The sequence below is a fragment of the Pan paniscus genome, chromosome 20 (genome assembly GCF_029289425.2).
Source record: "Pan paniscus chromosome 20, NHGRI_mPanPan1-v2.0_pri, whole genome shotgun sequence".
Classification (NCBI taxonomy): Eukaryota; Metazoa; Chordata; class Mammalia; order Primates; family Hominidae; genus Pan; species Pan paniscus.
Window position 1 is genome coordinate 5,199,919 of NC_073269.2, and position 24,414 is coordinate 5,224,332.

General features: G+C 62.5%; 1 protein-coding gene across 3 annotated transcripts; it reads right to left on the minus strand.

Moving 5' to 3' along the window:
* Positions 1-140: 140 nt before the first annotated feature.
* Positions 141-24,379, minus strand: MED16 (mediator complex subunit 16). Of its 3 annotated transcripts, none has more exons than XM_055104309.2 (16): positions 24,223-24,379; positions 22,156-22,342; positions 21,331-21,438; positions 20,819-20,988; positions 16,989-17,420; positions 16,118-16,223; positions 12,304-12,459; positions 10,617-10,828; positions 8,945-9,151; positions 7,282-7,492; positions 5,483-5,616; positions 4,055-4,247; positions 3,146-3,362; positions 1,042-1,125; positions 595-678; positions 141-430 (listed from the first exon to the last, which is right to left on the minus strand). In XM_055104309.2, the coding sequence occupies exons 2-16, from the start codon at positions 22,322-22,324 to the stop codon at positions 280-282; spliced, it is 2,634 nt and encodes an 877-aa protein (XP_054960284.1). In that variant the 5' UTR covers positions 22,325-22,342; positions 24,223-24,379; the 3' UTR covers positions 141-279. The 3 variants fall into 3 exon arrangements, with proteins under 3 accessions (XP_054960284.1, XP_054960285.1, XP_054960286.1); XM_055104310.2 differs by lacking the exon at positions 24,223-24,379 and adding an exon at positions 23,518-23,538; XM_055104311.2 differs by lacking the exon at positions 4,055-4,247 and having other exon boundaries at positions 141-678.
* Positions 24,380-24,414: the final 35 nt, after the last annotated feature.

The following is a 24,414-nucleotide window of genomic DNA, read 5'->3' on the forward strand; positions in this document are numbered from 1 at the left end:
TTGGATACCCCCGGACTCGGCATCCACTAGGTGCCCCATAAATGCTGAAGGATTTAAAGACAGGCCAAGAGGACACAGGCTCCCAGCACCAAATCAAGGTCGTGGGTGGGGTCGGGGGCACCGACGGCAGGGACGCGGGCCTGGGCGCAGAGGGTGTTTATTGGACCTGTCCTTCCCAGCCGCTGCTTGTCCAGGTTCAGCGCTCTCTGCAGGTGAGGCAAGGAAACCGAGGAGACGCCTGAGCCGGGTCACCACAAGGTCCGCCTGGACCCCCGGCCGTCACAGATGGTCCTCTGGATGCAGATGGTCCAGGGATCTGGGGGTCCTGGGAGGGTGGTGTGTGGACCGCGGGCCCAGCTGGACAAAGGCAGGGGCTTCCTCAGAAGCTCTGCTGGTCATGCAGGCGTCCGGCCCATGGCCTTCAACAGCCCTGCAGGGTGGGCTGAGGTTAACCGCGCCAAGGAGAGTCCAGGGCGAGCCGTGGCTCTTGCAGCAGCCGGGCTCAGGGGCGGCTGAGGGGTAGCTGAGGAGTAGCTGAGGGGCAGCTGGGCTCAGGGGTAGCTGAGGGGCACCCGCCACCAGAGCCCACCGCACAGGCAGTTCTTGATCCAGCGCTGCTCCCACTGCTTCACCGCCGTGGTCCTGTTGGGCGACTTGAGCATGGTGACACAGCCGCACCTGCGGGGAGGCAGGCACTGAGTGGGCTCCCACTTCCGGGCGGGCCTCCCTCACGCCTGCCCCACTTTTGCTTCCAGGCAGGTCTCCCTCTGCCCGCCGTCCCTCACGCCTGCTCCCCATGTCCCCACCTGCCACAGGGCCTCTGCCCATGCTTCTCCTCCCACCAGCAATGCTGCTCCCTGAACTAGCCCCACCACACCAAGTTAACTGCTCCACATCCTGGGATCCTGGCTCCAACACTCCCTCTGGGACGTGCTCCCTCCACCACCCTTGACCGTCTGGAGCGCTGGGTGGGGGCTAGAATCGGCTGAGCCATCCCCAGCGGCACAGCTCTGGGAGTCAGCGGTTCCGGGGGCCCCTCACCTGGTGCAGGCCTTGCATTCCTCCGTGGGGCAAGCGCCAAGGTGCAGCCTCCGCAGGTGGTCGATCTTGGGCTGGCCTGGGGCCCTGGCGGGAGACGGGAGAACGTGAGGGAGGCCTGGGCACCATGAGGCCAGGTTCCGGCAGGGGCATCTGTCCACAGGCGGGGGTGGAGGGGATGGCCGGCCTCACACCATCTGCCAGGTGGGCCCAGATGTCTGTCAACAGTGAAGTGGGAGGTGCGGGACCACCTGAGACAGGCCCAGTAAAGGGGGCGGGACCCCCCACACGGAGGAGGGTTGGTCTCCCAGGTGCCTGGGGAGCTTGAGGCTCAGAGACCCAGTAAAGGGGACGGGGCCCACACAAGGACGAGGGTCGGTCCGCCACGTGCCCGGGGAGCCTGAGGTACAGGGAAGGTGCTTGTGACGCTCCCATTTGAGGCTGGACAGAAGCAGGTACATGGAGACTTCCACACCACCTCTGCCCAGACACCCGGCCTGGAGGCGCCGGGACCTCTGAACGACAAGATTCTGGTGGCAAAAGCTGCCCTCGGTGGCGGGTGGGGGACCTGGGTCTGGGTGGGGGTGGGCCGGCTTATTCTGCTCTCATTAAATATTTGAAATTTTCCCAGTTTACGAGCCTCTGACGTAACCGTCCTCTCTTTCCATCAAGTCTTTTCCTGAAACCCAAACCCTCGTGTGTGACTCATTAGGAGGCCCCTCCCACGGTGAGCACGAGGAAGAAAATGCTGGAGGTCCTAGAGCCGAGCCAGGGCGCCTTCCCCGGAGGTCCCAGAGCCAAGCCGGGGGTGCCTTCCCCGGAGGTCCTGGAGCCAAGTCGGGGCCTTCCCCGGAGCAGGGCTGCTGGAGGTTCACTTCATTTTCTTCCTTTTGCTCATCTGTGTTTTCTAAAATTCCAGCCCTGAGCAATCAGTGGCTCAGAGGGTTTGCATGTGCTCCTTCTCAAACGTGTGTCTGAAACAGGCTGGGGGTCTGACGGGCCTGGGTTCAAATCCTGACTCGGCCACTTCCTGACCGCGTGACCCCAGATGAGTGGGGTGACAAGGTCCCACCCTTTCCAGGCTGGGTTTCCTCACCGTGAAATGGGGTGACAAGGTCCCACCTCACAGGGCTGCTGGGCGGCCAGGGTCAGCTCAGCACACTTGGGTTGCCCAAACCCCGCACGTTCCGGAGAAAGGCCAGCCCCGGGCCCTGCAAGGTGACCTCCTGCCCCCGGGAGATCCTCCTGATGAGGTGTCTGCTCAGCAGGGCGCTGGGCCATATGCTAAGGCGTCTCTCTCCATCCACAGAGGGATCTACGGCAAGGCCTGACATCCAGGGGGGCCAGAGACTAAGGGCAGAGGCTAAGGCAGGGCGCCCTGTACAGCGAGGCCAGCACACAATCAGGAAACACCAAGGCAAAGCCGGGGCGGTGGCTCACACCTGTAATCCCAGCACTTTGGGAGGGTGAGGCAGGTGATCACCTGAGGTCAGGAGTTCAAGACCAGCCTAGCCAACATTGCAAAACCGCCTCTATACCAAAAATACAAAAAATACCTAGGTGTGGTGGCTCATGCCTGTAATCCCAGCTACTGGGAAGGCTGAGGTAGGAGAATCATTTGAACCCGAGAGGCAGACGTTGCAGTGAGCCAAGACGGCACTACTGCACTCCAGCCTGGGCAACAGAGTGAGACCCTGTCGGGGAGAGAAAAAAAAAAAAAAAAAAAGGGAGAGGGTGAATGGAAGGGCTAGGTGCCCGTGTAGGGGGTGGCTCATGACACAGCAGAGGACACCACTAGGGGATGGAGTTAGGAGCACCTGGAAGGAAGCAGCAGTCATGGCCATGACTGGAGAACATGGAGGGAGGGAGCCGTGTGGATTCGGGGGGGTCCTGGGGCAGGACATGGAGGGAGGGAGCCGTGTGGATTCAGAGGGAGCCATGTGGATTCGGGGGGTCCCGGGGCAGGACATAGAGGGAGGGAGCCGTGTGGATTCAGGGTACCTGGGGCAGGACATGGAGGGAGGGAGCCGTGTGGATTCGGGGGTCCCGGGGCAGGACACGGAGGAAGGAGTCCTGTGTTTGGGGGCCAATGCAGGGACACACGCACCTGGCGAGGCCGTCGAGCTGCAGGGTGGCAGCACTGCCAGGCAGCGTGGGCGCCCGGCCGAACTGCAGACGAAGGGGCTGCTTGGGCTGCAGGCGGCTGACCAGGCCGTCGCTGGCGGGCAGCCAGTCCAGGCTGGGGATAAGCAGCTGGCTGGGCAGCAGGCAGCATTCATCCACCAGCGCCTCGTCCGGCTCGCTCGCTGGGCCCTCATCGCGACCTGCGGAGAGAGGTGGTAGAGGTCTCAGCACCCCTGACTGGGGCACCGCCCGGCCACCCGGGACATGCTGGGAGCCCCTCCAGCTCAGGAGCACCAGGTCAGGGCCCCAGCTCTACCTGCCTGGCTGGGTGACCCCGGGGTTCTCTCCCCGTCTCTGGCCTGTCATGAGACTCCCTCATTCACTTAAAAAGTATGTGGGAAGCACTGTGCCTTTTCCAGACACTGGGATGTAAGAATGACACAGCCCACCCTCCTCACATACACACGACCCGACAAGGAGAGACAGCAAACAGGTGCCTGGGAGTGGCTGCCGTCCCAAAAGCACCCACACACAGCATGGACCTGTGCTAGGAACTGGGGAAATGGCAGAGATCAAGGCAGAACCACTGCCACCTGCAGGGGCTTATGTTCTGGCGGGGGGCTCAGGCAGGGCTTGTGTTTTGGTAGGGAGAGGGGGGAGCGGGGGGAGGGGGGAGAGGGGGGAGCGGGGGGAGGGGGGAGCGGGGGGAGCGGGGGGAGGGGCGGGGGGGAGCGGGGGGAGGGGCGGGGAGCGGCGGGGGGGAGCGGGGAGCGGCGGGGGGGAGCGGGGAGCGGCGGGGGGGAGCGGGGAGCGGCGGGGGGGAGCGGGGAGCGGCGGGGGGGAGCGGGGAGCGGCGGGGGGGAGCGGGGAGCGGCGGGCGGGGGGGCCTCACAGCAGATCCAGAGCTTGGTGAGCAGGCGGAAGAGCAGGGACATGCTGTCCTGGGTATCCGAGGTGGCCGTGTACACGGGCAGGCAGCTGGGCTTCAGAAGGCCCCAGATGCGGATGACCACCATCAATTCCCGAAGCATGCCCAGCGAGGTGCCGTCCCGCAGGAAGCTGTGGCCCGGCCTCAGCAGGGAACCCTGCCCGAAAGAGGCATGGGTGTGGCTGGGGTGGCGGGGGGCAGATGGCGATGGGATGAGGTCTCTTGGGGTCGGTGGAACACCGACCGGGGGGCAATGGGCAGGGTCTGGGACATTTGTGGTGGTCAGGACTGGGGTGCTCCTGGCACCGAGTGGGTGGATGCCGGGGACGCTGCTCAGAGCCCTGCAGGGCCCAGGACAGCCCCATTTGGAGAGTCGTCCCATCCCTGAGAGTCCACAAGACTAACAGGAGGCTCTGGCTGAGGCCAGTATCCCCACCTGCACGTGGAGGAGCAGCCGCCCCCTACTACAGCTGCGGGCCCGGGCCCCTGGTGACTGTACTGGGAGCTGAGAGGATCAGGGAAGGGAGGCCCCGGGGGTGGCCCCTGGCAGCCTAAAGCCCCACAAAAAGAAGAGAGGAACTTCAAACCGTCCCTGATGGGCGCGGTGGAGAAGGGCGGGCCCCAGGGCAGGATGAAGCCGGGTGGGTGGGGCGGAAGAAATCACAGCTGGGGCAGGACAGAGTGTACCGGCGGGGGGTGGAGGCGAGGTTGGAGCCCTGGTCAGGGGCGCACAAGCCGCAGAACTGAAGGTGGAGGTGTGGATGGAGACTTGATTTCAAGGCCGCCCACCCCAGGCGCAGGGAGCTGGGGAGGGTAAGGGGTGGGGGCAGCAGCAGGAGCAAGGCGAACCGGCCTTCGTGTAGGGGTGGGGCTGAGAAGGAGCAGGGCCTGGGAGGCAGGGCTTTGAGAATGGGCAGGAAGGGTGTGGCCAAGGAAAGGCTTCTTACAGCAGAGGCTTCATGGAGAGGAGGGCTCCGAGGGAGGGGAGGGCTCCGAGGGAGGGGAGGGCTCCGAGGGAGGGGAGGGCTCCGAGGGAGGGGAGGGCTCCGAGGTGGGGGAGGGCTTCGGGAGGAGTGGGCTAGGAAGTGGGGGTTTAAGAAGAGACAGACTCGGGAAGTGGGACTCCAAGCAGGGGTGGGACTCCAAGCAGGGGCGGGACTCCAAGCAGGGGCGGGACTCCAAGCAGGGGCGGGACTCCAAGCAGGGGCGGGACTCCAAGCAGGGGCGGGACTCCAAGCAGGGGCGGGACTCCAAGTAGGGACGGGACTCCAAGTAGGGGCGGGGCTGAGGTGGTTTTGAGGGGCAGGGAAGCAGGGTCCTGATGAGATGGGGGCCCAGGTAGGGGGCGGGGCCCGGGTGGGGGGCGGGGCCTTAGGGGAGAGCATGGCGCACCTGGTTGGGTAGGCTGGCCAGCAGGTACAGCACGAAGTCGCCCACCCACTGCAAGAGCTGCTGCAGCGCCTGCAGTGTGTTCATGTCCAGCACAAATTCCTCCGTCTTGAGGTTGATCATGACCTTGTCAATGTCTGCAAGGAGGCGTGGGTCGGGTCAGCTCTGGCCTCTTGTACACACAGGGTGACCTAACTGCACCCCTCGGTCCTTCGACCTGCACCGAGTGCCCACCCAGTGCCAGGACACAAGGGGACCCACACCAGGAACGAGAAGGGGGCGATGGCGTTGCCGGACAGAGAGGAACTGGGAGCCCACTGCCTGCCCCCCCCCGGGGGCCGCTGTGCTCAGCACCAACCAGCTTCTCTCGGCCTGCAGGCCTTGGTGCGGGTAGGTCCCCATGCCAGGGCCACCAGTGCTCAGGCCCGGCCCACTGGTGTACATCTGCCCCCTGCTCCGAGGTGAACTCTGTGAACACAGGGGCGTGTCCACAGTGTGCAGCTGCAGCCACCCCCGCCTGGCAGCTGACAGCGGTTACACACCCAACAGATGCCTCTCACATGGTGACTAGGGTGGTCCCACAGAACTAACCATGACTGTGCACACGGCTCCCAGCTACCAGGAGTGCCACGTGTCCACAGTCAACCGGGTACTCCAGACAAACGATAACCCTAAATTTTTTTTTTTGAGACAGAGTCTCACTCTGTCGCCCAGGCTGGAGTGCAGTGGGGTGATCTCAGCTCACTGCAAGCTCCGCCTCCTGGGTTCACGCCATTCTCCTGCCTCAGCCTCCCGAGTAGCTGGGACTACAGGCGCCCGCCACCACGCCCGGCTGATTTTTGTATTTTTAGTAGAGACGGGGTTTCACCGTGTTAGCCAGGATGGTCTCGATCTCCTGACCTCGTGATCCACCCGCCTCGGCCTTCCAAAGTGCTGGGATTACACGCATGAGTCGCTGCGCCCAGCAACCCTAATTTTTAAAAGAAACAGCCTGCCAGGCACAGTGGCTCACGCCTGTAATCCCAGCGCTTTGGGAGGCTGAGGCGAGTGGGACACCACGTGCTGGGTGAGCCTGGGCAAGCTGCTTAGCCTTTCTGCCTCAGTCCCCTTACGGCAACACGGAAGAAGGAGCAGACCTGCCCGCACAGGACCCGGGTGCCGGGTGTCGGCCTGGGAGCGTCTCAGCCCCCAGGAGTAGAGAGAGGTGGAAGGATCGCTTGAGCTCAGGAGGTCAAGACCAGCCTGGGCAACACAGTGAGACCCTGTCGCTACAAAAAATTAAAAACCGGGTGTGGTGGCGCATGTCTGTAATCCCAGCTACTCCAGAGGCTGAGGCGAGATTGCTTGAGCCCAGAAGGCAGAGGCTGCGCTGAGCTGGGACTGCGTCACCGTGCTGCAACCTGGATGACACAGTGAGACCGTCTCTAAAAGCCTGGGTGTGGTGTAATCCCAGCCTTTAGGCTATATCCCAGCACTTTAGGAGGCCAAGGTGGGCGGATCATTTGAGGTCAGGAGTTCGAGACCAGCCTGGCCAACATGGTGAAACCCCGTCTCTACTAAAAATACAAAAAATCAGCCGGGCGTGGTAGCACGCGCCTGTAATCCCAGCTACTTGGGAGGCTGAGGCAGGAGAATCACTTGAACCAGAGAGGCGGAGGCTGCAGTGAGCTGAGATTGCACCACTGCACTCCAGCCTGGGCGACAGAGTAAGACCCTATCTCAAAAGAGTAAAAATAAATAAATAAAAATAAAATAAATAGATGAAAGAAACCTCGAGGCCCCGGGCGTGGAACGGGACCCACCGACGTCGGTGATCTTGGTGCAAATCTCGGTCAGTCGGTCGCCGGGGCTCTTGTCAGGCGTGTTGAGAAAGTGGGGGCGCAGCAGCGACTTCAGGGTGGAGCTGATGGCGATGAGGAAGAGCTTGGTGTGGTAGTCGCACACGCGGGTCACCGTGCAGGGCGACAGCTTGCAGAGCGAGGCCTTCATGGCCAGGATCCGGGTGGAGAGGACCTGAGGGCAGGAAGCCAGGTCACCCCAAGGGGCCGGAGCAGAGGCGCCCGCCAAGGCCCCAGCTGAGGAGAAGAGCAGTTCGACTCTGACACCAGGCGCTCGGTCAGCTGGGCAAGCTGCTTCGCCTCTGCACCTCAGCAACCTCATGGCAAAACAGGTGCGGAAGACCAGGCGCACAGGACCAGGTGCTGGGTTCTCAGCTGGGAGCGGCTCTGCCTCTGGTGGGGACCCCTGGTGATGTCTGGAGACATTTTTAGTTGTCACCGCTGGGGGTGCCCCTGCCAAGTAACGGGTGGAGGCTGGGGAGGCTGCTCAACAGGATACCCCCATCCCAGAGGCTGCTCCAGCCCCCGATGTCTGTGGTGCCTACGGGGAGAGACCCTGGTCTGGCGAGAATGAATGAATGAGCTGAAGCATTTTGGGAGGCTGAGGCTGGAGGATTCCTGGAGGCTGGGAGTTGGAGAGCCTGTGCAACGTAGGACACCCCATCTCTACAAAAAATAGAAACAACTAAAAACAAAAATGAAACGCTTGGCACACAGCGACGGCCCAAAGAGGGAGAGGGCGAGGTCTCGCCATCACTAGCGCTGTCACTGGCTACGGATCCCAGCCACGCTGGGGTTTAGCCTCGCAGCCCCCGCCTGGGTCTCAGGCGTTTCTCGGCAGGCTGTGCCGTGAATGGGTTTTTTTCCCATTTTATCTTCGTGTTGGTTCCTGACGGCACAGAGGAAAACAACTGAAGCTTAGAGGACTGGTCCCACGTGCAGCTGCCGGCTGAGCTCGTTAGATCTGAGGTCCTTCGCGGACACTCTGGGATTGCAGGCGCATGACCACACCACTGCAAGGGACCCTTCTGGCACGTGGGCCTCCGTATACGCTCCCTCCTCTCCTTCCGACGGGCGGGTCTCTGTGTGTTCATCTTCTGACCGTGTTTGCTGAGGCCTCACACCACAGGGCCACCGGGTGTGCATCCTGGTACCCATCACATTCTGAGAGGATGGCTTAGAAAGATACCTCCAGACTGGGAACACTGGAGAGGGGGGCCGTCCAGGGGGGATCGGAGCTTAACGTGTTACAGAGGAAACTTCCCAGGTAAGGAAGGAAAGTGCTTCTCTGAGGTGCAGCTTTCCTGGACAGGCCTCTGGGAGCACACCCCACATGCAGCCTCACCTGCCGCAGGCTACCTGCCCCTCTTGCCCTCCGCCTGCCATAGAGCCCCCAACCTGCCGCAGGGAAACCCCTCCAGCTGCCACAACCCCCACATCTGCCATGGGGACCTCTACAACTGCTGCAGAGACCTCCTCCATCCTCCAAGGGAACCCCCTCCCTGCTGCTGGCTCTTTACTGACCACAGGGCTCCTGCCTACCACAGGGACAGCCCCACCTGGCACGGGACCCCACCTGCCACGGGACCCCACCTGCCACGGGACCCCACCTGCCACGGGCCCCCACCTGCTGCAGGGCAGCAGTCTGGCGCGTGTACTCCTCATGCAGCTTCTCCACCAGGCTCTGTACCATGCTGGGCTGCACGTGCAGCAGGATGTCCCACCAGTCGTAGCCGGTCACCATGCAGTACTCCAGCAGGAAGAGCAGGTGCCGCAGCGCCAGCCCCACCTCCAGCGGGTGGCCCATGGAGGGTGAGAGGCGGAGCACGCTCAGCTGCCAGAGACAGAGCCCAGGAGAGCCGGGTGAGATGGGGCTGCGCCCTCAGCCGGGAGAGGAATGGGGCCCTGGGGCTGAGGCACGTGTGTGGGGCTATGTGTGTGCACGCCCCCGTGTGTGGGCCTGTGTGTGTGCACGCCCCTGTGTGTGGGCCTGTGTGTGTGCATGTGTCTGTACCTTTCTGTCAGGGTCATGCACAATGCCTCTAGGAACAGGGAAGGAAACCTCCCTGAGCCCCGACTGCACTGGATGCCGAACCAGGCTTACACTCGTCTCCTTTACCTGAGGAGTCTACCCTGTGAAAGGCAGTCCTCTCAACAAACAGCTCCTAGTTGCGAAGCTCCTAATATGTGCTGTGAGCCACCCCACTGAGCTCGCTCAACAAGACGAACCCATCACACAGACAAGGCAGGGCGGGCGGGCGGGCGAGGGGGGCGGGTGAGGGGCTTGCACCTGTGGTCCCTTCCCCAGGGGGCGCCTCCCTCTGGCACCCCCCCAGCCCCAGCCCCAGCCCCACGTGCCCCAGCAGCTCGCCTTCCGCTGGTTGTCAATGCCCACCAGCCCCAGCCGCACGTGCCCCAGCAGCTCACCTTCCCCTGGTTGTCAATGCCCACCAGCCCCAGCCCCACGTGCCCCAGCAGCTCACCTTCCCCTGGTTGTCAATGCCCACCAGCCCCACGTGCCCCAGCAGCTCACCTTTCCCTGGTTGTCAATGCCCACCAGCCCCACGTGCCCCAGCAGCTCACCTTTCCCTGGTTGTCAATGCCCACCAGGGCCAGCCCCACATGCCCCAGCAGCTCACCTTCCCCTGGTTGTCAATGCCCACCAGCCCCAGCCGCACGTGCCCCAGCAGCTCACCTTCCCCTGGTTGTCAATGCCCACCAGCCCCAGCCCCACGTGCCCCAGCAGCTCACCTTCCCCTGGTTGTCAATGCCCACCAGCCCCAGACCCACGTGCCCCAGCAGCTCACCTTCCCCTGGTTGTCAATGCCCACCAGCCCCAGCCCCACGTGCCCCAACAGCTCACCTTCCCCTGGTTGTCAATGCCCACCAGGGCCAGCCCCACGTGCCCCAGCAGCTCACCTTCCCCTGGTTGTCAACGCCCACCAGCCCCGGCCCCACGTGCCCCAACAGCTCACCTTCCCCTGGTTGTCAATGCCCACCAGCCCCGGCCCCACGTGCCCCAGCAGCTCACCTTCCCCTGGTTGTCAATGCCCACCAGCCCCACGTGCCCCAGCAGCTCACCTTCCCCTGGCTGTCAATGCCCACCAGCCCCAGCCCCACGTGCCCCAGCAGCTCGCCTGCCCCTGGTTGTCAATGCCCACCAGCCCCAGCCCCACGTGCCCCAGCAGCTCGCCTGCCCCTGGTTGTCAATGCCCACCAGCCCCAGCCCCACGTGCCCCAGCAGCTCACCTTCCCCTGGTTGTCAATGCCCACCAGCCCCATGTGCCCCAGCAGCTCACCTTCCCCTGGTTGTCAATGCCCACCAGGGCCAGTGACGTCCACGACAGCTGCATAGCCTTTAAGTGGACGGCGGGGCCCGCGGTGCGGGGGCGCTTCATGGCCGGCTCATCCACAGGCCTCGGGGCCGCGGAGCTGTAGAAGACGGCCATGGTCTGCAGTGAGAGCCGGTGCACGATGTGGACGCTGCCGTCGTGGAAGGCCAAGGCCAGCCCTGCGGGGCACAGGCACTGCTCAGACACGGGCAGGGCACAGGCACTGCTTAGACACGAGCAGGGCCCAGGACACGCCCGCCGGGGGGGAGGGGCCTCCTGCTCTGCAGGGTGTGGAGAGCCGGGGCTGCCCATCCAGGGGGTCGGCCCCGCCAACCGGCATCCAGTGCCCGTGCCCCCAGCCGCTCTTTCTTTAGTTACAAAGTCCCTGAGGACCAGGGGAGCAGGAGCCAGCAGCCTTGGCCACACTGCTCCCAGCCCCTCCCTGCCGGGCCCATGTCCTGGCTGACACGCCCCTCAAGGAGCGCAGGGGAGGGGGGCGCTACAGGTTGGGGACCAAGGGTTGGGGCTCCTGGCGTCCCAAAGAGAGGCATCTTAGGGTGGTGGGCTGGGGCTGTTACTCACACTGGGTTCTGCCATTGTACGAGGGCCAGGGGGAGGTGGGGTCCTGAGCCCAAAGCTCATGGAAAAGAGGATATGAAAGGAGTCCCCGAAGTAGAGAGGCTGGAAAGCCGGGCGCGGTGGCTCACGCCTGTAATCCTAGCACTTTGGGAGGCTGAGGCGGGCAGATTGCCTGAGCTCAGGGGTTCGAGACCAGCCTGGGCAACAACGGTGAAACCCCGTCTCTACTAAAATACAAAAAATTAGCCAGGCATGGCAGCACGCGCCTGTAGTCCCAGCTACTCGGGAGGCTGAGGCAGGAAGGAGAATCGCTTGAACCCAGGAGGCGGAGGTTGCAGTGAGCCGAGATCACACCACTGCACTCCAGCCTGGGCAACAGAACGAGACTCCATCTCAAAAAAAAAAAAAAAAAAATAGAGCCTGGAAAATGGAGCATAAAGCAAGGGTTTTGGAGCAGGGAACTGCATCCCCTCAACCTCTCTGCAGGCTCTGAGGAACAGCCCTGAGCCCCGAGCGGGTTTTGATAAACGCTCTTTCCAGGGAACCAGGGAAGAACGGGAGCTGGGGGAAGGAAGGGCCTGAGCTAGGGCCGACTTGTCCACATTTTACAGCTGAGCAAACAGGGTAAGCACTGAAGAGTGTGCAGACTCACTCAGGGGCACGGATGCCACGGTTTGAGCTCAGGACCACATTATGGCTGCTGCAGCACAGAGAGGACAGATGCCGCCTACCCAGGAAGGAATTCCACCAAGTTCCCCAGGCTCCCTTGTTGATTTGCAATGATTCTTTACATATTAAAGAACACTGGATCTGTCTGCCAGCCTCACAGATCCCGAAAGATGAGATCTGCCTCCTAATTGGGAACCCATCAGAACCCAGGAGGCTGAGCTCCTACAGCCCCATGGCCTGTGCTCAGAGCCCACGTCCTCTGGTGTGAGTTCCCACGACCCCATGGCCTGTGCTCAGGGCCCTCCTCCCCTGGTGTGAGCTCCCACGACCCCGTGGCCTGTGCTCAGGGCCCACCTCCCCTGGTGTGAACTGAGGCCCTACGTGGCTGCCGCTGGCTCCACCGTACCGAGGCCAGGGTAGAACTGTGTGTCGCTGGCCACCTTGAGGTCGGTGTTGGTGAGCGAGATGGGCAGCTTGGGCAGCGCCACGGCCGACACACGGTCCAGATCGTTGGTGGCCGACAGGATCCGCCATTTGAGAATCGTGGGCTGTTTGTCGCCAACTGAAAAATCAGGCGCAGGAAAACAGGAAGGCAATGGAGTAAAGACAGGCTGAGACAGCCGCAGGAGTCCAGCATGGCCTGGTATGCAACCTCCCCAGGGCCCTTCCCAGGTCTCATGCCGCCCTGCTCCCATGCCCGGCCAATCCGAGCGCTTCGTGCCTCAGCCACTCATTGGTTCCAGGATGGGCATGTGACCCAAGGTGGGCCCTGGGATTTCATGGAAACCTGTGGGCCGGCGCCATCTCACCCCACTGATGGGGCAGACAGTGGGGAGATGGCGCCACCTCAGACCTGCAGCCATGCAAACCCTAACACTCGCTCGGCCTTAGCCAGCTCAGCCGGGATTCCCATCCCTCCTCATCTACAATTCCAATAAAGCCATGCGGGATGGTCGCACCCACAGATCCGCTGCCTGACAGCCCCTGCATGAAGACACAGCTCCTCCCAACAGGGCAGAGACTTCTGGGAATCTCGGGCCAAGCCTTAGCAAATGTGACATGGCCGGGCACAGCGGCTCACATCTGCCACCCCAGGACTTTGGGAAGCCAACGCCAGAGAATGGCTTGAGTCCAGGAGTTCAAGACCAGCCTGGACAACACAGCAAGACCCCATTCTCTACCAAAAAAACACAGTAAACATTAGCTGTGTGTGGTGATGCACGCCTGCGCACGCCTGTAGTCCCAGCTACTCAGGAGGCTGAGGTAGGACTGCTCGAGCCCAGGAAGATGAGGCTGCAGTGAGCCAAGATCACGCCACTGCACTCCAGCCTGGGCAACACAGCAAGAGCCTAGCTCAAAAACAAAAAACAAACAAAAACAGTGGCCCAGAGAGCACGTGTGGGGGATCCTGCTGTGGCTGCATGTGGGACAGGGAGGGCAACTGGAGCCGGCCTGCTGGAGCATGTGCGGCCAGTGGACAGGCTACGCCACCTCGGCTGCTAACCGCAGACACGTGGGAACCAGGAGAATGCAGCTGAGGCAGCCACAGAAACAGAAACAGTGCAGGGCTGCTGGCCCGAGCTGCGCAGTTTGGGGCTGGCTTGTTACTCGGCTGAAGCTGACTACCACGCAGCTGCTCTGTGCCACCCACATCATGAGGTCTCTGCCCCGGACGGGCCATCACGGTCACAGAGCCTTGACCTCCTGCAAACCTGTATAGGGGTCCTGTGAGCAGCATTCCCTGGGGAGAAACAGGCCCAGAGAGTGGCTGAGACGCCCGGAGGGCACACAGTGGTCAGGGGTGGCTGGCCCTCATGGAATTGAGCCTCTCATAGGAAAGACAGGAAACTCAACGCCCCAGCGCCGGGTGAGGCAGCTGCCATGACGACCACACCCCCAGCTAGTGGCCAGGGTGCCCTCACAGCCCAATTTACATCCCCTCCTCCATCCAACTGACGGCTGTGGTCAGCATTCCTAAATGAGGGGGGACTCGAGGCAGGGAGAAGCTAAGCTGCTAAGTGGGCACGTGGGGCGGTGGGTGAAGAGCTGGGCATCATGGGGACCGAAGCCCGGCATGGTGGGCATGTGGGGCGGTGGGTGAAGAGCTGGGCATGGTGGGGACCGAAGCCCGGCATGGTGGGCACGTGGGGTGGCGGGTGAAGAGCTGGGCATGGCGGGGACCGAAGCCCGGCATGGTGGGAACGTGGGGCGGTGGGTGAAGAGCTGGGCATCGTGGGGACCGAAGCCCGGCATGGTGGGCACGTGGGGCGGTGGGTGAAGAGCTGGGCATGGTGGGGACCGAAGCCCGGCATGGTGGGCACGTGGGGCGGTGGGTGAAGAGCTGGGCATGGTGGGAACGTGGGGCGGTGGGTGAAGAGCTGGGCATGGCGGGGACCGAAGCCCGGCATGGTGAGCACGTGGGGCGGTGGGTGAAGAGCTGGGCATGGCAGGGACCGAAGCCCGGCATGGTGAGCACGTGGGGCGGTGGGTGAAGAGCTGGGCATGGCGGGGACCGAAGCCCGGCATGGTGGGCACGTGGGGCGGTGGGTGAAGAGCTGGGCATGGCGGGGACCGAAGCCTGGCATGGTGGGCACGTGGGGCGGTGGGTGAAGAGCTAGGCATGGCGGGGACCAAAGCCTGGCATGGTGGGCACGTGGGGCGGTGGGTGAAGAGCTGGGCATGGCGGGGACCGAAGCCTGGCATGGTGGGCACGTGGGGCGGTGGGTGAAGAGCTGGGCATGGCGGGGACCGAAGCCTGGCATGGTGGGCACGTGGGGTGGTAGGGGGAGAGGTGGGGTGGTAGGGGGAGAGATGGGTGCGGCGGGGACTGTCCCAGTGACCCCCAGCTGCCGGGGATGTGAGACCCGAGAAAGGCTGTGGCATGTGTGTGAGACGTGGCTCTCAGGGGCGGGTAACAGCTGGGCCAGCAGGTGAGGACGGCTGCAGGAGACGAGGAGGAGTGTCGGAGCCCAGGACTGCCCAGTGGCTTGGCTGTGGGCAGATGTAGACACAGACGTGCCCAGCGGGGGCACCGGGCAGTGAAGGTGCGGGTCTGTGCAGCCACGCGGGGTGGCGCCAGGTGCTGCTGCAGGAGCCAGCGCAGCCCTAACTGCCTGGTGACACACCACGAGGCCCGGGGGAAGGAATGAGGCCCAACAAGGCCCTGGGGACCGGGGGAAGGAACGAGCCCTGGGAGAAGGAATGGCAGCGGCCCTCTTCACCTGCCTGGTGACTCACTAGAAGCCCTGGGGGAAGGAATGGCAGGGCCCTCTTCACCTTTACTGCCTCTGCGGCCACAATGGGCAGCTGACATAACCACCTGCAGGCCCCGGGAGCCATCGGGGCCTCTTGACACGTGCTCATTAGTGGCTTCTGAGGAGCGCCTGCCCCACCTGCCCCACGTGCCCCCACGTCTGGCCACTCCAGGGTCCATTAGCGCTAATCGGCAAATGCCTGTGCTCTCATCTGCCGGGAAAACATCTCCCTTCTCCAGAGCGGAGGCCAGCCTAGAAACCAGGCCCGCAGCCTCCGAGGCTCTGAAAACCAAGCGGCTGTTCTGGTCCCCGGTCATGGCAGGCGGGCGTCCCTGCTTCGCTCCAGCCCCAGGATTTTGTGCCGGAGGTCGGGGTGACGGGCTTGGCTCCGTGGGTGCGGGGGGCCCATCGGGCGGATAGAGATGGGAATGGGGGCCCCAGAAGAGGCTGCTGGGGAGGTGGGGGGAGGTGGGTGGGGTGGGGTGGGGTGGGGTGGGGGGCGTGTTCTCAGCAGCCTCAGCTGACCTGCTGAGCCTTGGCTTCCTCTCCCTGAACCAGGTTCCGGAGGATTCCGTGCACCGCCCCTGCCCGGTCTGGCCTGTCCCCTGCTGCCCGATGGCCCCACCCACAGACCCCCACTCCACAGCCGCCCACACGCCTGCAGCCCCTCACAGTGTCCCCGCTGGCTGAGCAATGACACCTCTCAGCCTCGGCCTCGCACAGAATGGTGGCAGCCGCCGCAGCAGGCGTGGAAGGATGGAGGAGTCTATACGCCTAACACACTCAGAATGCTGGCAGGCGCGGGTCACACCCGAGATCCTAGCACTATTGGAGATCGAGGCAAGAGGATCGCTTAGGGCCGGGGTTCAGGACCACCCTGGGTGACACAGCAAGACCTGCCTCCAAATAAAAACCAGCCGCCCCCGAGGGCAGGCCCAGGGCCTCCGCAGCCGGCGGGAGACTCACCCACGGGGGAGATCTGCTGGAAGATGTTGTTCACGGGGAGTCCCTCCTTGCGCAGGGACCAGCACTCCACGATGCTGCTGGTCTGGCTGGACGCGCACAAAAGCACCTGCGGGGGAGGTGGGGGTGAGGGCAGACCCGGCACTGCTGTGGTGGCCACGCCACCGGAGCCTGAGCTGCGGGACCCTGGGGCCGCGCACTGCTGGGCCTGTCTCCTCGGCCACGCCTGCCCCTCGGGCCCTCCTGGATTCCAGCCCAGGCCTGCCTGTCCCCAAAGCCCAATATCCACTCACAGGAACGCAAATGTCCCCAGATGGTGCCCTCCCAGAGGGACAGCAAAGGGACAGAGGGAACCAAGTCAGGGGCTTCGAGGAGTTTGGGGCGTTACTGATTCCTCATTACAACGGGAATCCAGGCGACCTGGTGTGGTTGGCTCAACAGTGGCCCCCAGAACATCCCGTCCTCAGCCCTGGGACCAGTGGCTGGGCCGCCTCACACAGAAGGGACCTGCGGGTGGGATTCGGTTCGGGACACTGAGACAGCAGAGCACGTTTGGGGGGGGGGTCCGGGGGCCCCAGTGTCCTCACAGGGTCCTCAGGAGAGTATGTGGGAGGTTAAGATTCAGAGACACAGGAAGAGGCTGTGCTGTGGCCACAAAGCGGGAGAAAGGCGCCCCGAACCGAAGGATTGGGCGCCTCCAGATGCTGGGAAAGGCAGAAAATGGGTTCTCCCCTGGAGCCCCCGGAAGGGACCGGCCCTGCCCACACCATGGTTTAGCCCGTGGAGGCCTGCGCGGGTCTCCACCCCCAGGACCCCGAGAAGCAGCGCTTCATTCCAAGCCTGCCAGCCCACGTGATGGCCTGCGCCCGTTCACCTGCTCCGACATGTCCCGGGCCAGGAACTTGAGGTGGGTGATGGCGGGGAACTTGTCCTTGCGGTTGAGGTCGGTGGTGCAGCGCATGAACAGGGAGGGCAGGATCTCCGTGTCGATACGGCACTTCTCGCTCACCACGCTCACGCACACCTTATAGAACTGCACGGGCGACGCGCTGCTGCCGTCCGCCGTGGCCACCACGATGTTGCCGCCGCCGGTGAAGGCGATGTCAGCCAGGGCCACGCGGCCGCGCAGCCGGCACAGGCTCTCGGTGGACGTCAGCACCTGCCCGCTGGGCTTCAGCAGGGACACGGTGACCAGGCCGCTGACCGTCACCGCGATCCAGCCCTCCATGGGCTTGCCGCCGAACAGCGTGAGCGACGGTGAGAACTTGACTCGGGAGAACTTCTCCCCGAAGCTGGAGGCGCCCGACTGTGGAGAAGGGAGGGAGGGAGGAGGGGCCGCTCAGGCTCACGGGGGCTGCCCCGTGACCCCCAGAAACACGCACACAGAAGAACCACGCAGAAGCCGGGAGTGTGTGCACCTGGGTTCAGATCCTGACTCGGCCACCTGAGCCGTGTGGGATGTGATTCCCTCTGAACCTCCATCTCCTCATCTGTAAGGTGGAAGGAACGGCACCTTTGCTTTGGAGGACAGTGGGGAGATTAAATGGGTGAATGTGTGTGCAATGGGAGTCACCTCCTCTTTCTGTAAAGGGACAGACACCAGCATGCTCGGTTCTGGGAGCCAGGTGGTCCCTGTTGCAACGAGTTGGCTCTGGCTCTGCCGTGAGGCACACAGGCAGCTGGTGCCAATGAGCCCCACTCACAAACCCAGGCGGGGCCGTCGGGCCCTGGGCCGCACCGTGCAGACCTGAGCTATAGCACTCAGGAAGTGCTGTGTAAGCACCAGAGGCTGCTGCGGGCACTATTTGATTTCAAATCAAATTTGTCAAGTCATTATTGACATACAGAAACATCCACCCTTCTTTCAACATGAGTCTTTTAGAAGATGGGGTCTTGGCTGCGCACGGTGGCTCACGCCTACAATCCCAGCACTTTGGGGGTCTGAGGCAGGTGGATCCCCTGAGGTCAGCAGTTCAAGACCAGCCTGGCCAACATAGTAAAAGCCTGTTGCTAATAAAAAATACAAAAAAATTAGCCGGGCATGGTGGCGGGTGCCTATAATCCCAGCTACTCAGGAGGCTGAGGCAGGAGAATTGCTGGAATCCATGAGGTGGCGATTGCAGTGAGCCGAGATCACACCATTGCACTCTGGCCTGGGCAACAAGAGCAAAACTTTGTCTCAAAAACAAAAAAAACAAAAATAAGAAAAATGTCTCTATGTTGTGAAAAAATGCGAGGAAGAGAAGTGTATCATACATATCGTACGGCTCCATTCTAAGTTACAAGTTAAAAAAAACCACTTCTTATAGCAAGAAGCAGGTCCAGAAGTCCAGGAAGCAAGCCAGGCCTGGTGGTGAGGGGTTGCCATGGCGACAACTCATCTGGTGTCCACACCACACGTCTGTGTGGGTCGCAGGCTGGCATGTCTGAGACTATGTTAAAGGAGCACATGTGCCTTTTATTAATGTAATTAAACAAAAATTTGGCCGGGCGTGGTGGCTCACGCCTGTAATCTCAGCACTTTGGGAGGCCGAGGCGGGCGGATCACAAGGTCAGGAGTTCGACACCATCCTGGCCAAGATAGTGAAACCCCGTCTCTACTAAAAATACAAAAATTAGCCGGGCGCGGTGGTGCGTGCCTGTAATTCCAGCTACTCGGGAGGCTGAGGCAGGAGAATCACTTGAACCTGGGAGGTGGAAGTTTCAGTGAGCCGAGATCGCACCACTGCACTCCAGCCCGGTTGACAGAACAAGACTCTGTCTCAAAAAAAATGTATTTGGTTATTTTAAAAAGCGAGGCTCTGACTCAGGCCACAGCGGGGATGCACCTTGAGGACATCACGCTCAGTAAGAGACACCAGACACAGAAGGCTACGCAGTGTGTGATCCTGTTTCTATGAATGTCCAGGACAGGCAGATCCACAGAGACAACTGGGTCTCGGGGGCTGGGGTGGGGGATGGATCAGGGTGACGCAGGATGGGGACCGGCTTTCCTTTTCGGGTGATGAGAATGGACTGAAGCTGGGCTCAGTGACTCACACCTGTCATCCCAGCACTTTGGGAGGCCAAGACAGGCAGATCACCTGAGGTTAGGAGTTCGAGACCACCCTGACCAACATGGAGAAACCCAGTCCCTACTAAAAATACAAAAAAGCAGCCGGGCGTGGTGGCGGGTGCCTGTAATCCTAGCTATTCAGGAGGCTGAGGCAGGAGAATCGCTTGAGCCCGGGAGGGAGAGGCTGCAAGTGAGATCGCGCCACTACACTCCAGCCTGGGCAACAGAGCAAGACCCTGTCTCAAAAAACAAACAAAAAAGATAAAGGTCTGGCCGGGCTCGTTGGCTCACACCTCTAATCCCAGCACTTTGGGAAACTGAGGCAGATGGATCACCTGAGGTGAGAAGTTCCAGACCAGCCTGGCCAACGTGGTGAAACCCCGTCTCTACTAAAAAATTACAAAAATTAGCCAGGCGTGGTGGTGGGTGCCTGTAATCCCAGCTACTCAGGAAGCTGAGGCAGGAGAATTGCTTGAACCCAGGAGGCAGAGGTTGCTGTGAGCCAAGATCGCACCACTGCACTCCAGCCTGGGGGATACAGTGAGACTCTGTCTCCAAAAAAAAGATAAAGGTCTGAGGTTAGCTATGGTGGTGGCCGCACAACATGGCGAGTGTATAGGAAACCTCTGGACCGTGTGGGCTGCGCACTCTCAATGGGTGAGTTCTAAGGTCTATGAACTCCATCCCGACAAAACTGTTACCAAAAACAGGAAACACAGACAAACGGGGACCGCAGGGTGGGGAGTACACCTAGGAGGGCCCCCGTGGCACGAAGCCGGTGCTGCGTGCAACTGCAAAGCCGGTGCTGCGTGCACTGCGGCCATGCGCTGACAATGGCAGTCCCTGGGGAGGGACTCACGAAAGGACAAGAGAAAAGATCTTGTCCACTGCATCCCTCCAGGAAGGCCTCCTAAGTTCCTGCGAGAGCCCCAGCACAAGCAGACGCACAGAGGCACGAAGCTGGGGTGGCTGTGGGGCCTTTGCCAGGAACATCCCCGAGACCCTGCCGTCAGTGAGGAAACTGACACAAAGAGGTGAGGCGTCATGAGCCTGAACCCAGGTGCCCCCCCCAACCCTGGCCACGCCTACTCTTAACTGTCCCCCCCAACCCTGGCCACCTCTACTCTTAACTGTCCCCCCCAGCCCTGGCCACCTCTACTCTTAACTGTCCCCCCCAGCCCTGGCCACCTCTACTCTTAACTGTCCCCCCCAGCCCTGGCCACCTCTACTCTTAACTGTCCCCCCCAACCCTGGCCACGTCTACTCTTAACTGTCCCCCCTAACCCTGGCCACCTCTACTCTTAACTGTGGGGCTGAATCACAGGGAGCATAGAGAAGGGCTCTGGGATGTTACTAAATCAGAGAGTGGGCTGCATTCAGAAGACAGCAGCCACCAGTTATACAAGCTGCTAGCTAAAGACAGTAGCCTCCAGTGAAAGAGATAACTCACTAAGAACGGCCACCCTCAGTTAAATGAGGGCCCACTGAACACGCAGGTGCTAATGACAGCCGGACTGCAGGTGGGGGCCAAGTGCAAGGTCCAAGAAACCAGGGGATGCTGGTGATGGAGAGGAGGAGAGGGGCTGGCGGGTGGCTGGGTAGGGTGACATCTCATCTGCCTCACCCGCTCACTTGGGCAGGACACTCACCTTCTCCACGTGCAGCGCCAGTTTCACACCATTGTGCAGCCAGGACAGGGCCACAATGGGGTCCCCCTCCACTAGGCTGCCCACTGAGCTCTCCCAGCTATTAGCCAGGTGGTCCGCCATGCTCCAGCACTTGATCTGCCCGTCGGCGTCTGCTGACAGGAGCCGGGAGCCTGAGGACAAGAAGCCATCATTGCGAACCTTCCAGGGATGGGCAGAGCACTGCGCTGCAGGACGGCACAGCGCCTGGGGAAAGCCAGCCCGGTGGAGAGGTCTCGGCCCAGGTAGGGCACAGCAGCAGGTGGCACAAGGCGCACTCCAGAGACGCCCTGAGACACCCTGAGGACGCCCTGAACAAGAACGATTCAGGCCACTATGGAAAGAGCAGCAGGTGCAAAGCTGCAGACCAGGGGCTCTAGACCCAGCGCCGGACTCCAGACTGACCGGAGAAACACAGGGCCCCCTGTTCCGGGATCCCGGTCGCCACCCCTGGCCACGTGGGACCAGCGCCTCACCTGACTGGTCCCACTCCAGGCAGGTGATGGCCTCGCGGTGCTCTGAGGGGATCGAGTGCAGGTCCCAGGGGTGCTCCGTGTCCAGGATGTGGATCATGCGGGTCAGGTCTGTGGGGACGGGGCATGGTCAGCACGGCCTGGGGCCACAGCCTGGAGACGATGACGATGACTCCGGGCAGGCTCCAGGTAAGCTGGTGTGTGTCCCACCCCAGGAAGGTCACAGAGCTGCTGTCAGCCGAATCGACAGCTCAGGGAACAGGCTGTCCCCCCGCAGGAACAGAGCAGGCCTATGAGGCACCACAACTGTGTCTTTAAAACCAGATTAGAAGAAAATGACTCCAAAATGTGAACAGTGGGAGCCTCTCCACAGCAGATAATAGGTGGCTTTTTTGCACCCCGATTTGATTCCAATTTTCTGTGGTTTTCTAGTTTTCTCTAATGACCACGTATTATGAGTACCTATTACTCAAACAATGGAGAAAAGACGGGCACAGCCACCACGCACCTTTCAAAAACCAGTGACACACACCGTCTGGAAAACTGGGGCACGTGTCTCCAACAAGCCTCCGTCAACCACCGCTCCAGCCCGATTCGATCCCGCACACGGGGCGATCTCATGTCTCCCGGCACCAGGTTTGGGGGGCACTGAATCCACCCTCTGTACCCCCAGGAGGCTGAGGCTCTCACACAAGTTACAGAGGAGGGCCGGGGTGAGTGAGAGGTGGCCTGAGAGACCGAGTCCCTGCAAGGCAGTGGGCCGGGCACCTGGGGAACAGGGCGGGACACCATGCGGCCGGGAGGGGAAGAAGTGGGAGGGGGACGCACCCTGGTCATCGCTGCGCAGGTCCATGGTGAAGGCGATGAGATTTCGGCAGGACCAGGCGCAGGCCAGGGGCACCGATGGGCAGTGGGTGCTCTTGGACCATTTCTCCCACTCACAGACGTAGGCCAAGTCCATCATCCCACCTGCCGCTGGCCGCCGCAAATCACACATGAGGGCAGTCACCAGCTCCTGCGGGAGAGAGGTGTGGTGGGACGTCTATGTTGGCTGAGCACCCAGGGCATGTGGAGTGCCAGGCCAGAAGTGGGAAAACAATGGAGGCCCATGGTAGAGGGAACAGCCGATGCAAAGGCCCGGAGGCCAGACAGAGCCTGGGGCTGGGGCCGAGGGGGAACATGGAGAGGTCAGGGCCAGTCCTGGGCCTGTGGGTTTCTACTCTCACCAAGGTGGGAGCCCGGGAGGGCTAGGACCTATTTGGGTTTCACCAGGACCCCTCTGGCTGTCTAGGGAACAGACCATGGGGGCCAAGGGCACAGCCGGGAGACGCAGCGGAGGGTCTGCGCTGGCCCAGGTGAGTGATGATGGGGGCAGCAAGTGGACACTGGCTCTCTCCTGAAGGAAGAGCCCGCAGACAGGCAAGCGGTGGGGCGGCTCCCTGTGGCCATGGCAGGGCTGAGTGACAGGGAACACCTGTGGCCGAGGCGGGGGCTGAGCGTGACGGGGAACACCTGTGGCCGAGGCGGGGGCTGAGCGTGACGGGGAACACCTGTGGCCGAGGCGGGGGCTGAGCGTGACGGGGAACACCTGTGGCCGAGGCGGGGGCTGAGTGTGACGGGGAACACCTGTGGCCGAGGCGGGGGCTGAGTGTGACGGGGAACACCTGTGGCCGAGGCGGGGGCTGAGTGTGACGGGGAACACCTGTGGCCGAGGCGGGGGGGGGGTGCTGAGTGACAGGGAACACCTGTGGCCGAGGCGGGGGCTGAGTGTGATGGGGGAACACCTGTGGCTGAGGCGGGGGCTGAGTGTGACGGGGAACACCTGTGGCCGAGGCGGGGCTGAGTGTGACGGGGAACACCTGTGGCCGAGGCGGGGCTGAGTGTGACGGGAAACACCTGTGGCCGAGGCGGGGGCTGAGTGTCACAGGGAACAGAGGGGGCACCTCCTCGAGGCTTTCTAAGCGCCTGGCATCCAGACGGGCTGTTTCGCTTCGCAAAGGCAAAAGCCCAGCGAGCCTGGAATCACCCGCAACCAGGTTTTCCTCAAACCCTAACCCCGGCTCCCTACTTCTTCAGAGCCTGCCCCAGACCCCCAAGGCTCCGCCACAAGCTTCTAAAAGTCTTTCAGCCCCACCCCTGACCCCCTTTGCTTCCCACACTTCATTTCACCCCTTGAGCCCACGGCCTCACCCTAAATTCTTAGGCTTCACCGTAGGGGGTCCCATGTACTCTCCAGGTCCAGCCTCCAACGCCCTTAGCTCTCCAGGCCCAACCCCTAAAACTCCCCAATCCCCAGACTCCACCCCGGGAACCCCATGTACTCTCCAGGCCCTTCCCCTATTGCCCCCAAATACGAGGCTTCATCCCAGGGACCCCATAGCCTCTCCAGGCCCCGCCCCTATAACCCCCAACCTCCAGGGTCCATCCCAGGGACCCCCTACCCTCTCCAGACCCCTATAGCTCCGCAGTCCCCAGTCTCCACCCTAGAGACCCTATTCCCTCTCCAGGCCCCGCACCGATAACCCCGCAGTGTCTGGGCCCTGCCTCTACAGCCTCCCAGTCCCCAGGCTCCACCCCGGCGACCCCAAACCCACTCCAGGCCCCGCCCCCTAAGTACCACCAAGCGCCTTCAGCCCCGCCCCAAACTCGCCTTAGGCCCCGCCCCGAACCCAGTCCCGCGGGCCTCAGGCCCCCCCCAAGTTTCCGCCGCAAACCCTGAGCCCTGAGCCCCGAGCCCCGAACCCCGCGCCCCAGGCCGCCTACCCAGCAGCCTTTGCTCCCGGCCACGCCTCCGACCCCGCAGGCCCCGCCACGGCTGCGCCGCGTTCCCTCGGGTCCGTGGACACGGTCAGGGGTCCGTCCGCCCTCGCCGGGCCCCCGCAGCCCCGCACTCACCTGGTCGGCCCGTGCGCCAAGCCCAGCGGGCGTCCGCGGTGCGATCTTCCCTAGCGCCTCGGGTCCGGCGCCGCCATCTTCCTCGGTAACAACCAGTCGCCTGAGACGTGGGGCCGCCTCCCAAAGACTTCTGGGAGGGCGGTGCGGCTCAGGCTCTGCCCCGCCTCCGGGGTTATTTGCATACGACCATTT

Bases quoted from the DNA above. Each gene is read 5' to 3' on its own strand.
- MED16 (XM_055104309.2), bottom strand. From the start codon at position 22,324: ATGTGTGATTTGCGGCGGCCAGCGGCAGGTGGGATGATGGACTTGGCC. The intron at 20,989-21,330 runs GTGAGGCGCTGG...TCTTGTCCTCAG, and splicing joins CCTGGAGTGGGACCAGTCAG to GCTCCCGGCTCCTGTCAGCA. The intron at 12,460-16,117 runs GTGAGTCTCCCG...CTGATTTTTCAG, and splicing joins CCAGCAGATCTCCCCCGTGG to TTGGCGACAAACAGCCCACG.